Source organism: Macadamia integrifolia, chromosome 12 (assembly GCF_013358625.1).
Source record: "Macadamia integrifolia cultivar HAES 741 chromosome 12, SCU_Mint_v3, whole genome shotgun sequence".
Taxonomy (NCBI): Eukaryota; Viridiplantae; Streptophyta; class Magnoliopsida; order Proteales; family Proteaceae; genus Macadamia; species Macadamia integrifolia.
The window spans coordinates 6459701-6477054 of NC_056568.1; the positions used below are offsets into that span (position 1 = coordinate 6459701).

Consider the following 17354-nt stretch of genomic DNA (forward strand, 5'->3'; position numbering starts at 1 on the left):
TTTTTTTTTTTTTTTTTTTTACTTTTTGATTTTTTTAGCTTTGTTTTGAAGAGTTTAATGGTGTTAGTTTTGATTTTGAGTCTGTTCCTTTTTTCCCTTTGTTTTTTCATAATATTCCTTCTTTCTAGCACAGTTTATGTTAGGGGTATTTTTGTCCTTTTAATTATACATGAATTTATTTTCTATTTTGTAATATTCATGTATAAGATGTTAAATGTATTCTACTTGTTCACATGACCACCATCCCCATATTCCATATCATTTTTCATTCTTATATTATAGCATGTATACTAGGGGTATTTTAAGCATTTAATGTATGTGCCTCATGTATTCTATTTTAGTTTTCTTGTTGTAAATCACGATTGTATAATACTTTTATGGTTGTCTGATCCCAATCTCATGTTCCCCATGATTTAGGATGTTTCATTGATGTATATTGTATGTATGCTATGCAAGGATTAAAGTATCGGTATCGATCGCCGTATCGGTATCGATCGCCGTATCGGAGGGTATCGTATCGTATCGGAGATACGCTAAAGATACATACATAAATGGATATAAAACACCTTTTTAAACACTTTTGCATTAAAATTTTATTAAAAAAAACTATTGATAACATGTACTATGCATAAACACTAAATTGAGGGTATCGCACTAAGAATTCAAGGTTTGTAGTTGTCTCATAAATGTAAAATCCTTGTTCAAAACCTTGATTTCCACTTTAGTTAGAGAGAAATATGACTGGCAGTAACTTTGGAACAAAAACACCTCAAAAAATCGTGTTTTTTGAAAAAATACCCATCTTGGCCATTATATGACCGTAGCGCACTGTATCAGTACATACCGATACTCACCGATATGTATTGATACTCACCGATATGTACTGATCGATACATACCGATATTCACTGATATGTACTGATGCTCATCGATATGTATCAATCGATACATACAAATACTCATCGCTACGTACTGATACATACCAAAACGTATATTTCACCTTGATTTTATATTTTTCATAGAGTATCAGTACGTATCGATAGTGTATTGGTGCATATCGATATGTATCATAGGATATATATCGATACGAAAGGATTTTAAAAATTTCATGTATCGTATCGGTGTGTATCGTATCAATCGGCTAAATTTAAGATAAATATCGGAGGGTATCGTATAGGTATCGGAGATACTTTAAACCATGATGCTATGATAAAGATACTTTTGTAATTTCTAGCATGTTGTATATATGCTAGTTAGGGTTTTACCATATCTTTTTCCACTTTAATTCAGTATGTATGATTTACATTCAGTATGCTGAACATGCAGATTTAGTTGAATATGGTTATGTGGATATATTCCCCTCCTTTTCTTGTTTGTATTTTGGATATGTTTCTTAATTTGGTGTGTATACAGTAGATGTGCATGATTAGTCGGTCCATTCATAATATACAATACTTAGTGTTGAAGTCCGATTTGTTATTAGGTGGACCGAAGTGCCTAACACTTTCCTCAGACCACAACTTAACACAAATTCTAACTCATGGTTAGAGCACTTCATATTAGAATCACTTTTTTTTTATTTTTAATTATGGTTCCTAGACCCTGATTTAGGTAGTGACTTATAATTAATAGAGATCGTTGAATCCATTTTCCTTTTTCTCAAGGAAAGGTCTGAAAAACCCATTGTCCTCACAACGGGTTTGGCATTGCAAGCCCTTGGCAATGAATTTAAGCTCTATCATTAGGTTAATCTATTTCTCCATGTTCTCATGGTGATGGATCGTGCCCTTTCACTCTCATTCCAGACCATTGTCTTCAGTTGCTAGTATTTCCTTTTCTAGTTATGATCATGTAAATGTCGAGAGAAGGAGAGAAGAAGGAGACAGCAAAAAGGAGGAGATGGCGAGAGGGAAAGAAGACAAAGATGAGAGGCTGTTAAATGTGAGGCCCAGGGCAAGCGTCCCTTTCATTTTGTTTTAAACCAAAAACACATTTAAATCAATTTTTTTTCTCATTGACATAATTTTTTTTATTCGTTTAAGAAAATAGAAAAATGAACTGATTTATCAAACACAAATCTATTTTTTCCCCTAAGAAACACCATTAGTACTTAAAAACAAAAAATGTTGCTAAGCAAACCCTAAGTAAATAAAATGACTAGCTAACTAAGAAGGTGAATAATGGGAAGAGTTTAGAAGGAAGCAAATCAGTTGATCATCATCAACACGGATCTATACTTAGAAAATAATTAAATAAAAGAGGGAAAAAGAACTCTATCTGGGAGCATGGCCTACGCCATCGCTCTTAGCTATGTATCTATTTCTCTCCTCCTTCTATGAAAAAGACATTCCTACCCCTTGTTTTAGGAAGGAGAGAGATAGACATAGATCGGGCTCCGAGGCACAGAACCACTATCCTATTTAGAAGCTTTGATTCACTTGTCCAATTGGCATTCTATAATTCAAGTTGTATTGGAGACTGTTATTGTCACACCCCATTCCCACAGAATCGGACCGGTGACCAGGTTAACTCTGGTTAACCCAAACCGGCTAGGATCATCTGATACAGTACCTAACTACAGCATACACACATCTAAGATAAACATTCAAAAGTTCAGCGGAAGACTTAATTACCTGTAAATACCCCCAATATACTTGATACCCAAATTATAGTATATAGATAAATACATGTGAGCCCACAGGCATGATATTTACACAAAAGAATAACAATTTATGTATCAAGTACACAAAAAGGGGTCATCAAAAGAATCAAAAAGTAAAACCCTGTACGGCGTCAATACTGCGGTCCCACAGCACAACCCTCGCACGTGCAATCAGTTCGTGCTCATACTCCTCGGAGACCCACCAATCCTCATCAAGAAACTCAACTGTGGGGCCCGACCCTTGATCTTCAGGCTGGTGACCTGCAAAATCATCTAAAAGAGGTGCGCACGTGGGATGAGCTCACTAGCTCAGTAAGTGAAAAGAAAGACCACACAACAATCCACATCCATATGCACTATATGCTATGCAATTCATTTTAAATCTCACCCACCTAAACAACATTACTAAGTCTTTGGTTTAGTGCTACTACAATCACAGTGCGTGTATGTTCCGGGTACGAGCCGCAAACTCTATCCCTCGATATGCCCATAGGACTATCGGAGAAGGTCCACCGTGAGTACTCAAAAAAGTAAAGCATGCCGACTATCGGCTCTCAACATAAAAGTAAATGACAGAAAGTAAAGGTGCTGACTCCAGCAATTTAAAAGCAGTACGATTGGCCCTCTTGAATATACCACTGAAGTTGCCGACTGTTATAATGACCAACCGGGCGTATGTCCAACCGCCACAGTGACCCGACACCCGCGACCACTGCTTCCCCCAAAGTGATAACCCAACACCTCGACCCCTATTGGGAAGGGTCGTAGCACGGGAAGATGATAACCCTACACCGCATGCTCCTATATGACATAGTACGATTGCATAGTGCCACCACGTCCCATTCCACGGGCCACCAATGCACTCGTTTCTAAGCCGACTACGACATCTAGTCTAATAATGCATCATGCACAGTGTTTCCATCATTCATCACATAAGCACATCGATCATTTATCATTGAGAAAGTAAAACACAACACACATGTCATAATCATATGAGGATGACTAAGCTACACATAATTTGCATGATGACATGGCTAGTCTAGATACAATTGAATGATGCCAACCAAGCCTTAAAGTAAAAGCAAACGTCCTCTCCCCACTTACTTGTTATGTACAAAGACTCACGCCCGGTACAAGTAAGATCCGGCGTAAGAAACGTAAATTTTTGTGAACCCATCATAAGTGAAGGGGGTTAGCATTTTACCCCCTTGGGGTCAAAACTAACAAGATTTGATGGTTAAATCATGTTTAGAATCATAAAAGAAGGTTGCACGTCCGTTTTGGGTTCATTCGAACACAAAAATCACATTAGGGGCATCTCGTGTGGGTCGGACAGCCCACCTGTCACGGCCCACCGGTCTTCTCAGGTGGGCGGGTCAGCCCGCCAGTCGGCCCATCGGTCCCGACCCACCAGTGGAGACCGCGGGCCAGTCCTCTTAGGTGGGTAGGTTGGCCCGTCGATCGGTCCACCGGTCCTAGCTGAGGGCCTGCCTTCTCAGGTGGGCTGTGCGGCCCACCGATCCCAGCCCACCTGAGAGGGCAAAAAATTTCCCTCTTCCTTAAAACTTTCTCCAACCTTTGGAAAATCAAATGGGGTTTTTTCAATCACATTTTCCACACTTTCAAGGTCTTATAAGATGATTCTAACCTAGATCTAAGTTAGATTTAAGGATTGAGAAGCCATCTTACCTTCTTTGCTCAAGAACTCTATCAAAACCCCAAAAATCACTTCCTTGCTCAATAAATCACCAACGCTTCTCAAATCTTATAAACACTTCTTCAAATCCTTCAAAATCAACACATAGACCATCTATTAAACCTTAGATTCATCATCTCAAGTGGGATTTACAAGATCTCCAGGAAACTCTCCCTAAATCAAGGGTTTTACTTGGGTTTGGTGAAAGTTTAAGAAACATAGCCTTTGCTCACCTCTAATCGTAGATCTTGTGTTGGGGATCACTCTTCCGACGTCGGAATGGGAAGATCAAACCTTGGCGCCGCTTAAATCCATTTCTTCTCCCTCTTCCTTCCCCTTTCTTCTTCTTCGTTCTCTTTTCTCCCTTATTTTCTCTCTCCTCCCAACTCTTTAGTGTAATAATGAGAAAATGAAAAACACAATAATGCTATTTATACTTTTTAAAACAACTAGTAACCACATGGGTGGGTCACTCAGGTGGGCGGATGCGCCCACCTGTGACCGCCCACCTGAGAGTCAAAAATTTACCAACAAGTGGGATTTTGATGGAATTCGACTCTCGGCATGTATCTCACTCTCGGCATAAGGTATATTATATGTATCCGCTTTAGGATACGGCTATATACCAGTATTATCCGTACATGGCCTCATGATACTTGTATGTGCACGGCTTGGGTACTCCCGTCTCCTCTGGCACTGACTCGGACTTGTTTGGCCAACCTGTGTTCAAAGTCACCCTTGCCATCATGGTTCATAAGGAACCCACCTTAACCCTCTCTGGTTCGGGTCCTGCATGGTTAAACCGGGTCAACCGTGTAATTAGACCGGATTTAAAAAGTAGGGTATCACAGTTATTAAGTCTAAACTACCTCACACATTGGTCATAACTTGTTTGTCATGACGGTTCTATGTTGTTGCAATATGATCCTAAATGGGTAGGTATAGTTTTGTCTTGTGTTACCTCTATATCGTATAGGCTAATGATCAATGGTGCTGATTGTGCTACCATTTCACCTATTTGTGGGATTCATCAATGGGATCCTCTATCCCCTACCTTGATTGGTTCGCAATCATTGGGTGAAATTCTCTAATGTCGAGTCTGCAAGCATGATTAATGAAATATAAGTTCGGAATAAGGTTGTGCCTCTTACTCACTATTTGCAGATGATTACTTATTGTACTTAGAATTAGGGCTTCAAGAGGTTTCTTATCTAAAGGAATGCCTTGATAATATTGTAGAGCAAGAGGACAAGCAATCAATTTGAACAAACCCTCACTTGCCTTCAGTCTGAATACCGCACCTCCTTTCAAAAGTTGGTTTTCTCTTGTTCTTCGTTATAGTGATGGTCGATGTAAATATCTCGTTCTCCCAATTAATTTTGGAGTTTCAAAGGTGAAGATGTTTCACGATATGATAAAACTTCCTAAAGACTTTAAGGGTGAAGGATCAGTTTTTGACAAATGCAAGGAGGGAAACTCTCCTCAAGCCTAAAGTCCTTTCTAGTCAATTTTTGCATATTCAAATTTATTTATTTTATTTTATTTTCATATTCACATTTTAAATTGTCTATATTCGCCAAGGTGGTTGCAGGATGCAACCCTCTTCTACTGGGGGGAAATCTCTAAAGGCTCTGTTTGCTTTGTTTTGGAAAATTTTCCATGTAAAATTTTACAGTAAAATTAGATTTTCCATTGTTTGTTTTGTTATTTGGAAAATTCTCACAATGTAAAATTTTACAAGAGACCCCATCTTTCACGGAAAAGAGACTTGAAAATTTTACCCCAAATTTATATGGAAAATGCCCCGTAAAAGAACCAAAATAGAAAACACAAAAACACGATCTCCAAAGTCGACCTTCTGTCCAAAGCTGTGAGCTCCCCTCTCATTTCCATAGTTCTTCTCTTGTTCTCTACGCCGAAACTCTCAAAATGATCACGGATCGAAGCCTCTGCAATCTCCTCTGTGAAGCTCTATGAACTTCTCTCTAGTTCTATATAGTTCTTGGTCTTGCCTCTGTAATCAGGTCAGTTCATTTCGTCTTTGTTGGCTTTAATGGTGTGATCAAAACGAAGATCGTAAGCTGATCCTCGATCTCCCTTTTGCCTTTTGGAAGCTCATTCTAGAGAGGGAGTGAAGAGGGAGAACCAAAGCTTTGTGATGTTCACTAATCAGCCTCAAATTATAGATTTTAGCTGTCCAGGAACTCTTAAAGTGTTCAAAAATTATCTGTTTAGGTTTTTATCACTGTATGAGTGTAATACCCTACTTTCTAAACCCGATTGGTTCAGTTTGATCTTGTAGGACTTGAACCCAAGCGAGCTGAGTCAGGTACCCTATGGAACATACTAGCAAGGGTGACTCTAAACTCGAGTTAGCCAGATGAGTTGGAGTTGGTGCCTAGTGAAGTCCATATGCCCAAGCCTTGCACTTGCACGTATCACTTGGCCATGTACTCACAATAAAGGTACATAGCTGTATTTTATGTCGAGTACACATTTTGGTCAATTACCGAGAGTGAAATACGTGTTGGGGCTGAGCCCCGCCGAAATCCCAATTATTCAGCTAAGTTTCGGATGACTAGTGGGTGGTCATAGGTGGGTCAGACCCACCAGTGTGACCTACCACTCTGGTTATTAGATATTTTAACCAGGTATAAATAGCATTTATTACTTTTCTTTTCCCTCATTTATTGTTTTACAATGTGGGTGAGAAAAGTAAAGAAGAGAGAGAAACAAAGCAAAGAGAAGGGAAAAAGAAGGAAGAAAAGGGGAAGAGGTACTCGTAGTGCGACGCCAAGGTTTGATCTTTCGATTCCAATGCCGAAAAAATGATCCTCACCTTGGGATCTATGATTTGAGGTGAGTAAAGGCTATTTTTCATAAACTCTCAAGAAACCCTAAGTGAAACCCTACGATCCGGGTAAGAATCCTTTAGATCTTGTTAATCCCACTTGAGAATATGAATCTAAGGTTTAATGAAAGACCTACATGTGGTTTTGAAGGTTTTAGAGGAAGAAATCATAAGATTTGAAAGGCATTTGGTGAATTTCTTGAGCTAGAAAAGAGATTTGGGGTTTTGAAGGTGTTCTTGAGCAAAGAGTTAAGATCCATGCTTAAGGCTTGGAATCAACCCTAGATTTATGTTAGAATCACAATATGAGAAATCACAATGTGGTTTCCCCAAGGTGAGATGAAGAATGGAAGTGAACTGCAAAATCCTAGTTATGAGTGGTGGGTGCCCTGAAAGTGGTCGGACCCACCAATCCGGAGCCCACCTGTCCTGGTTGGGCTTCTGGCTCAACCGATGAGCAAGGATCGATGGGCACCTGACCCACCTGTTGACCTACCAGTCCGACCCATCAGGTTTCAATTGGGTCCAAATTTGTCGGGCAACCTCCTATAGTGATTCTAAACGCGTTGGGACATCGTATTTCGTTGGTTGTAAACCTAAAGTGAGATACTAAACTCAATTTTTTTATGATAGGTTTTACTAGAAAGTCGCGTCACCGCACGCTGGATCTCTCTCATACCAAGGGTGAATGTTATTCATATATAGGTAAGTAGGAAGAGGACGTTGATTTTATTTTTGAAGTGTTTTTGCATCATTCCATTATTATTATAGACTAGCCATATCATCACTATATTGCTGTGTAGACCAGTCATTCACGAATGCCATCCGCATGCATTGTCTTGTGCATTATAAAATTTATTTATGATTCGTTATGTTGTGACTTTAATTGATAAATGCTTATCCTTGCTTTGAGTTATGAGATGGATGATTTTAAATTATTGACTGTGATGCATTGCTAGACTAGAAATGCTGTAGTCGGCTTGAAAACGAATGCATTGGTAACCTGTAGAATGGGACACGATGGCACTATACAGTCATACTATCTCATATAGAAGCATGCGGTTAGGATTGTCATATCCCTGTGCTACAACCCTTCCCAACAGGAGTTTAGGTGCTAGGTATATCACTGGGGGGAAGCCCGACGTTGTGTACCAACGGTGGCGGTTAGAAGTACACCCAGTCGATCACTAGGACGGTCGGCAACTTTGGTGATATAATTAGATGGTCAATCATACTGCTTTTACTTTAATGTAGGGCAAGGCCCATTTTACTTTAATGCAGGGCACGACCCATTTTACTTAATGTCACTACGGAACAACAATTTACTTTACGGTACCAATGGCTGGCCTTCTCCGACATCCCTATGGACGTATCATGAGATGGCGGAGTTCCCGACTCGTACCCAGGGCATACGTGTACTGTGGTTGTGAGTAGCACATAACCAATGACTTAGAAATGTTGATGAGGTGATTTAGGTTATTAAAAATGGACTTGCATACATATAGGTTCATTTGTGTTGCGTATGATTGCTTAGTCTTTCATTTCACTTACTGAGCTAATGAGCTCATCTGATGTGTACACCATTTTTAGATGATCTTGCAGGTTATCTGGCCGAAGAACTAGAGCCGAGACCCATGGTAGAGTTTTCAACTGAGGACTGGTGGATCCCCGAAGATCTTGGGCACCGGGCCAAGTGCCCGTGTGAGAGTTGTGTTGCAAGACAACAACATTAATACTGTTCTGGGATTCCTTTTGATTATTTTGTTGTGTTACCCCTTTTGTGCTCTGGATGTTTAAATTGTATTTTTTGTGTATATATCATGCCTACGGGCCCCCATATAAATGTATTATGTAATACAATTTGAGTATCAAGAGTATTGGGGTATTTACAGGTATATACATGTAAGACTTCCGCTGAAATACAAAATTTGTTTTCTTTAGTTGTGTGTATGTTGTGTAGTGGCTACTGCATCAAATGATCCTGCCAAGTTTTAGGTTAACAGGTGTTAGCCCGGTCACCGATCCAGTTCTATGTGAACGAGGTGTGACAATCAGATTTCAAAATTTGTTGAGAATCTGGTAATGGAGTAATGGACCTACGATTTCAAGTTTTGTTGAAGATTACGAGAAGGCTAAGTTCTCTCATCTCTGGGTGTCTTTGAGGTGATATGAGATTGTACACTGTTTTGCCGATTTGGACTCTCCGATGCATAATGATTTCATCACCTCCTACCTAGCATGAAAACAGGGGCTACACCCCATATCTCTCATTCCTCCTTCCTTCAATCCTCTGGAAAGTGATGTGAGGATACTCCTGTGTACAACATAAGTAGGTGCTTCATCAAATGTCCAGGTTCGGCATTTCAGATGCCGTTGATCAAAGAATAACCAAGTGTGGCTGCTTGGAGGCACTCGTCAAGTGTTCGACCAAATGCTCCTCAAAAACCTCATCCTTTACCGTTTATGTTTTCATTGCAAATGAATTATCTAAACAAACATTGGAAAATTTTTTAACATGTAAAATTTTACGTGTAAGATTTTACCTGCTAAAATTTGACATGTAAATATTTACTTATGAAATTTTACATCAAAACAAACGGAGCCAAAGGAAATAAAATCCATAAGGTCTCCTATAAAAGAATGTGCCAACCAAAGTTTGACGACTGCTTGCTATTAAGAGACACAAAATTACACATTTGGTGCTTCTCTTCGAAGTTTCATGACGACTATAGAAATATCCAAACTCCTAGTGGGCATAGCCGCACAAATATATTATTCCACATTTGTCTTTTTAATCAACGGTAGGATGACAACTATCGTGAACCTGGCAGAGTATTAAAGCTGGCCGCAAAGTTCTCCTTTAAGGTATTCTTTGGCGAGTTGAGGACTTGAGGTGGGTCACTTGAGAGGACTAATAAGATACAACATTCTCCGCCAGATTTTAAGTCCTCTACATTAGGGGTGTCAAGCGGTCAGACTGGACTGGTATCGGTCGGGCCTAGTCAAGCTCAGTAAATTTCTAAGGCTGCATCGTGAACACTCGTTTAGCTAAACGGGCTTTGCTACCGTTGGCATGGTACGGTTGATAATCAGGCTGGTAGATCATAAGCTTTAATCTGGCTACCATAAACGGGCCTTATTTGGATTATAGACCTATTTAACTTTACACTTGCTTTAAACAGGTCCTTTTTAAAATTGGTCTTTTAAATGTGCTTGAAGAGGAATACAAACAAAATGAGACAAAAATTGGCATAGCAAAGAAAGATCCCATAGTTAAAATGGATTAAGCCGAAGATGGGCAAAGTAGCTAAGTTACTAAGGTACTCAGTCTTAACCACGGAACTCAAATCATTTAAACTATATCTACACAACCCCTGTTTAGCAAGTTCAAATCAATTAAACTATGCCTGAAAAATATGAATGTTCAGTTTACAATCACCATCATCTCAACTGTACATATCACATAGCTTTAGCACTAAATACAAATAGTATGAAAGGGTCGGGCTAAGTCAGGCTTAAAGGAGTCGGTTCAAGTAGGGCCGGTCAGGCGCCCATCGGGCTAGTGGCTGCACCGTTGACTACCTATTTATAAATGACACGTTTATTAATTAGGCCAGTCTAGGTCTGGCCATAAATGTGTCGGGCTCGGTCGAATCTTCCAGTGCAGGCCTGGAATTGACACCCCTCCTTTGCATGTTTCAAAATTTAATGATTAGCACTAGGTGGTGTAATCTCCAACTGTTGGAGGCCTACTTTCATCTTATTGACCGGAATGTAATACTTGAAATTCCATTATCACTATTTTCAAAAATTGATTCCTTAATTTAGGGAGGGGCCCTAAATGGATGCTATAATGTAAAGTCCACCCATCATGTTCTATGTGGATTGGGCTCGTTTGTAGAATGCGCTATAGGGTAACGTAGATCCAAGGGTTGGGAGCCCTTAGACATGCAACCCAAGATGCTCTCAGCCCTTGGATCTGTGCTACATGTCAAGTCTTGCGACAGAGGATCCCGATGCTATTCTATATGCTAAGAATGACACTGATGCTTCATTTTTTTTTATCTTCTTCTAGGAGATTGGTCCCATCGACAATGTGGGAAACAAATTTGGTCGCTTCAAACTTTACCAAAAGTTAGACCCTTTTCTTTTGGTGTGCTTGTGCTAGCAACTATAGTAAGATCGTTCATTGAATACAAGTTATTGAAGATAGTTGAGACCATCTAATTATTGAATATGACATCCTCATTTCTATCATCAACGGTGAGCATTTCGACTTGCCAATTACAATGATTCCAATTATCTAAGGTATCTCTAATTTGGCATCTAATTTAGAGTCGTGTAATTTTGCATTTATTCCAAATGAGGGAAACAATTTTGCATGGTCCCTTAGAAGGAGGGCCTTGTTGTTGATGTATATGATTGTTTGGCCTATTTCCACTTCATGACTTCTTGAAGCATGTAATTCAAACAGTATTAGCTGTTGTATATCGCATTGCTCTGTGCAGGCAATAGTGCAACTGATAAAACTACCTATGCATGCGGCAAAAACAATGACAACCTTATCTTGGGATGAAGCTCCTGATTTTATGTTATCAGATGTAAATTGGGATTGCTAGTTAAGGCCAAGATTTATGTTTTCATACCTTTAATATATTTTGGGTTTAGGTTACTATTAAGTTGATGGCCATGCCCTAGGTGGAATAGTAGCGCAATGGTCTCCTCTTTCATTTGTTTTGGTTTCTTTTATATTAATGAAATTCTTTAATTGCTGATCTTTAGCAGAAAAAAAAAGTAATTCGGAATTCAGGCGAGCGTAGGGTGTTTCTATTTTTTGGGGGGTGGGGACAATTACAAGCAACAAACTCTAACAAGTACGATCGACCATGATGAATAAATGGTGGAAATGGGGGACTCCACTCCACAGATAGCTGAGCTCAGTAGCTCTCGGAACTACTAATACCAAAAAGTAGTAGTACTCACTGAATAATAAATAGCTAGTATTGGTGACCAGCTAACGGTGGTGGGCGAGTAGAGTGTAAGCTGCAGGGTGATGATGAATGGGTCTCCAGGCAGAAGCGGTGAGCAAGCAGAGGTCCTTCCAGCCGAGCTTCAGGGAACCATTGTCCTCGACCAGCGCGTAGCCATCGCAGGGGAACATTCCCAGAAGCAGTGTAGCTTGGGTGGCCGCATTCCCCGCCAAGGACACCTCCCTGAACCCGGACTGCTTCAGCTTCTCCCTCCAGTTGTGAAACTTCACCTCTCCGCTCCGAGCAGGTCCACCGACCGCCAATACGTTCCGTATTTCTCTCGACAGCAGTTGCTGCTCCACAATGTGCCTCTCCTCGCTGTCCTCCTCATAGCTCGCACCGAGTGAGTCAAACAACGCCGAGTAGTAATGTATCGCCTCAACGAACCTCCCCAGGAACGACCCTTCGTGGCTCAGGTCTTGCTCCACCATTGTCACTACCTTGGGAGCTAACCTGTGTTTGTTTGTTTGTATTCCATCGCAGTCGATCGATGAGCATGGTAATTAATAGGCCAAAACGAATTATAAGTAGATCTAATCATCAACAGAAGATATATATATATATATATATATATATGTGAAAACTTCTATAGCAATTACTCTCTCTTAATTAGTACTAGCTAGTAGGTTTGGTCGATCATGGATTGTGTAATTCTAACCACAATCACATGTACCACTAGCTGGTAAAATTATTATTATTTTTTTTTTTGGATGGAAGAAGGGTGTGGTAAAATTAAAATTAATGTCAGTAGAAAACTGGGGAAACCCTAGCTAACTCAAAAACTATCATACCTCTGCAAGAGCAACAGCGTATTGGTGTCGGAGCCAGTAACGTCGTACAGGGAGTGGTGCAACCAGTGCACCGCAACGGCCTCCCTCTTGCTCACGCTCAACCTTTCCGGGTCCAAATTCCCAGCCTTCTCTGCCACAGGAAAGAACTCAAAGGGAAGCCCCAGTGTTTCGGCAAAGTCTGATAATCGCTTCCCTGTGGCCTCCAGAGCATCTAAGGAGGTTCCGAGGCCTGTAAGGCGTACATAGGGGGGACCCCCGGGCCTGGACGCCAAGATGTGGAAGAGGCCAGGCCACTGGAGTCCCTGCATGATGTCTAGGTCGATGATGTGCACCCTCTCCTCCCTCTCAAAAGCTTCTTGTATGGCCTGGTTCGCCGTGAAATGCGAGAATTTCACGAAAGGACTGATACCGTTGAACACCTGGAAGGCTGACACTATCTTTTGGCTAAGAGCCGGTGCACTAGCCAATGGCAACGGCGCGTATATTCCCAGGCAAGAGTTAACAAGCCTAGCCGACATCGCCTCCGAAAAGTAGGCTGCTACCCGCTGTGCCGACGTTCCAAACGGCGATGACAGCTCAGATATCTCCAGCAGCATCTTGTTTGCCCGCTCGAAGTCATCGGCGGATACAGCCTCAGCGCATTGCAGTAGTAAGGTGAGGAGATGGAGCCCTTCCTCGTCTCGCTTTTGCTGCTGCTGTCTTCGGATCGTCTCTTTCTTCTCTCTGCTACTACAAGCCACTACAGCTGCAGCAGCTGCTGCTTCTGCCGTTGATGTTGATGCTGTTGCTGCTGCTGGGGCACGATGCGAGCTCTGTTGCTGCTGCTGCTGCGGCAAAGATTGATTCAGCGTCAGGAGTGGAGGTGCAACGGAAGGGATAATAGTCGAGGTCGACTGGTGATGAAAGCCTTCATTTCCCGGCTGCTGCTGGGATGATGATGATGACGATACGTCTACACCCCAATTGGAGAAGTTGTTTGCTACGATCGCATGCTGAGCTTGAGGAGAAGAATCTGACATGGGACAGGAAGAGGAGACGTTCTCAGTGTAGAGCCTAAGCCCAGAAGAGCCTTGCACCTGTGTTTGAATCTGTTGTTGTTGCTGCCGCTGCCAAAACACCGCCTCCTTCCTTCTCTCAAGCAGCTGATGATCGGTAACTACCGCTGGCTCCGTCAACGAGCGAAGCCTGTACTCCAGGAGGGAAGCGAGGCTTGGGTTGCAAGGATAGATTATCTCTCTCACGTTCTGGATAAGCTGAGGAATATTAGACACACCAGTGGAGCTGTGGATGAGGTCCTTTACGACGCTATCGATCCATGCAGTCGCTGTAGCATTGCTGGTCGTGGGGTCCCCGTCCATGGGAGGAGAAGGGCCGGAAGGAGCAGGAAGTAGAAGCCCAGCTCCCCCGCCGGGTAGAGTGTCTGTGTTGGTGGCAGCGGCGGCGGCGGCGGCGGCGGCGTTGTTTCGATCTCGTTCCGATGGGAACAAGGGCAGACCAGAGAAGCCGCATACAGCCGCTGCGGAAGACGGGGTGGCCTGGATGGCGTCCAGGTAGTAAGTGAGGTTGGAAGGAAAACCAGAAACGCCTGACGTGAGATTGGAATTATTGGGGGAAGGTAACATAGCGGAGTGGTTGGTGGTGTTAGGGACGGAAACTGGATTTGAATTAGTGGTGGAGTTGCTGTTGCTGTCGACGGAGGCAATAATTCTAGGGTGTTGGAAAGCCAAGGGAGAACGGTCGATGTCTATGTCGGCCAAGGAGTCGGGGGCCCGTCGAGAGAATCTTTGACAATCGCCGGTTTGAAGATCCAATTCAGACGCGGTTCTCTTCCTCACCATCTTTGGGTTGGGCAGGTGTCGGCGGTCGTCCTTGTCGTCGTCGTGTTGCAGATGTTGGGGATAGGGTGGGAAACTCAAAGCAACGTTTCGATGGTCGAAGCCGGTACCGCTGCCTAATCCACCGTTGCCACTAGTATTACTGCTACTACTACTACCACTGCCACTGCCGAGCAGAACACAAGTAGCCATTTACAGATAAGGAGACGGCAACGACGATGGATGATGGTGAGGGCATCGTTGCTGTTGTTAAGTAAGAGGCGTAGCTGTAGGGGCACAGATTTTTGAGTTGAGGCAATCCAAGCAGAAAACGGTGGGGGGACTGGGACATGGGCGGTCGGATTCTTTCTTTTTCTTCTTACCAACTAATCGAATCTCACTCCCACTCTGCCAGACCAACACTACCACCCATGCTTTAGTTAACCATTTAATTTTCCTCGACCTTCTATCCGACCTCTTTCTGTTTTTTTTCCCCTTTTTCCAGTTGTTTTTGTTTTTTCAATGCCCAGTCCTCAAATCGAGAAAGAATTGAGCGAGCAGTTGACGGACTTGTCACCTCTGGCTCTGGTGGGGTGTGGTGAGGTTGATACCGGTGCCGGTGCTGGTGTGTGGCAGCGTCAGCGGCGGAGATGGGTATTGATTCGTGGCTCAAGAACTAACACGAGAATGCATGATGTGTAACTGTGTAAGTCTGCAAGATAATGATCCCGATTACCTGCGTCGTGGTGGTGCTGCAGGCTGATTCGGCTTCCGTTGCTGTGACTTATTAGTAATAATTTTGGGTAAATAGGTATACAGAATACAGGTAGGCGTCATGGTCTAGGTAATAAATACTTTTTATTTTTTTGCTGTAAGGTAATAAATACTAACAGTTGGACAGCCTGGACTTTGGGGGGAGAGAGAGAGAGATGGAAGGCTGATTACTACTGTTCCTATTGTTGTTGTTTTCCCTGTTTTCTTCTCCCCTTCTGTCTTCCTTTCGGTTTTTCCTTCTTACCCTTTCTTCCTGTCAACCTGTGAGGTCTAGGTTTGTTTCGTCGTCGGGCGTTTGACGTGTTCGCGGTAAGGTTGGATGACTTGGGACCGTCTTGGGTCTACGACAAGGGGTAGGAGATGACACTCATGACTCAACCGTAGAACTATATATATAGAGTATAGACTAGAGGGGGAGAAATTTATGGATTCGTGCATAGAAGAATGTGAACGTTGTGTGTCTGGACAATATAAAAAGACATCCAACTTTTCTGGCAACAAAAAGGCCGAGCATACGAAATTACACAGTTTCCCTTGTGAAGAGTGTCAGCTTCGGGTTCGCTCTTTCGATTGATATTATTAATCATAAATTAATTATTAAAATATTAAATATAGATTTGCATACAGACAGGAAGAGACGACCGCAAGAGCCGATCGGTCAGAAAAGGTCAAAATAAGCAAATAAAAAAGGCTTTCATACATGTGGAAAGCAAAATGTCAAACACTACGTCGCATTTTGGAAAACTGGGATTGTCAGATCTTCTACTGACCCTTTTTTTTTTTTGTAAATATCTTCTACTTACCCCACCAGAGAAACGACAACCGCGACACCGCCACTTCTGGTCCCGGAGAGAAATAGGTTAAAAACAAAAATGCGAGAAAGAGAGAGAGAGACAGAGAGAGAGAGAGAGAGAGAGGGGGGGAAGGAATATTAGATTACATTGAGGGTGAAAACGATATCTGGACGCGTGGCCAGTGCATCATTTCTTAGTTAGTGAAAATGCAAGCATAGGTATCTAATCAGAGGGGCATGGATGTCTGTTACAATTTATGTGTCAAGGAATTGAGGATTGATCGATATCGTCTCTAATTCTTGATAGGTGCAATTGGGTACAATTATCCCTTAATCGGTGGCATGTGTCCATGCTGATATGGACGGTCAATATTAAGAGAGAAAAGAAAGAGGGCAACGGGATCTAGATCCTCTCTTAAAACTCAACATTTCATCCATCTCAAATTCAAAAAACCACACTGCTGTAAAACCCAAACCAAGCACATCTTCCTTCTACAGGAGAGATTTACAATCAGTTTAGCTTAGAGGACTGGAAAATCGCTCCTGCAAAGGGTGCCGCTGCTCTCTCTCTCTCTCTCTCTCTCTCTCTCTCTCTCTCTCTCTCTCTCTCTCTCTCTCTCTCATGCCATAATGTCAAAGAGATGATTGGTTTAAAAGGATTCAAAAAGTAAGTTCAAATGTTTATATTCCCAATAAAAATTTAAAAGTAACTGCACCCTTTTTTATGACCAAGTGTTAAAAAAAGGGATATAAATGGAATTCTATCCTCAAATAGACCCATCAATATATTTGAAATCTCAAATCTCAAATCCTCGATTCTCTAAAAGTCCAACTTGGGATTGAAAAAAAAAAGAAGAGGAAATTACACTCCCCTCCCCTGTATGTTTCAAGTATTGTAGGATCTTCCCCTGAAAAGTTTGAAATTACACTAACCTCCCCTATAT

At 41.9% G+C, this 17354-nt stretch overlaps 1 protein-coding gene across 1 annotated transcript; it reads right to left on the reverse strand.

The window, feature by feature from the left end:
• Positions 1–12003: 12003 nt before the first annotated feature.
• Positions 12004–15970, reverse strand: LOC122058321 (protein SCARECROW). Its single transcript, XM_042620950.1, has 2 exons — positions 13030–15970; positions 12004–12691 (listed from the first exon to the last, which is right to left on the reverse strand). The coding sequence occupies exons 1-2, from the start codon at positions 15054–15056 to the stop codon at positions 12223–12225; spliced, it is 2496 nt and encodes an 831-aa protein (XP_042476884.1). The 5' UTR covers positions 15057–15970; the 3' UTR covers positions 12004–12222.
• Positions 15971–17354: the final 1384 nt, after the last annotated feature.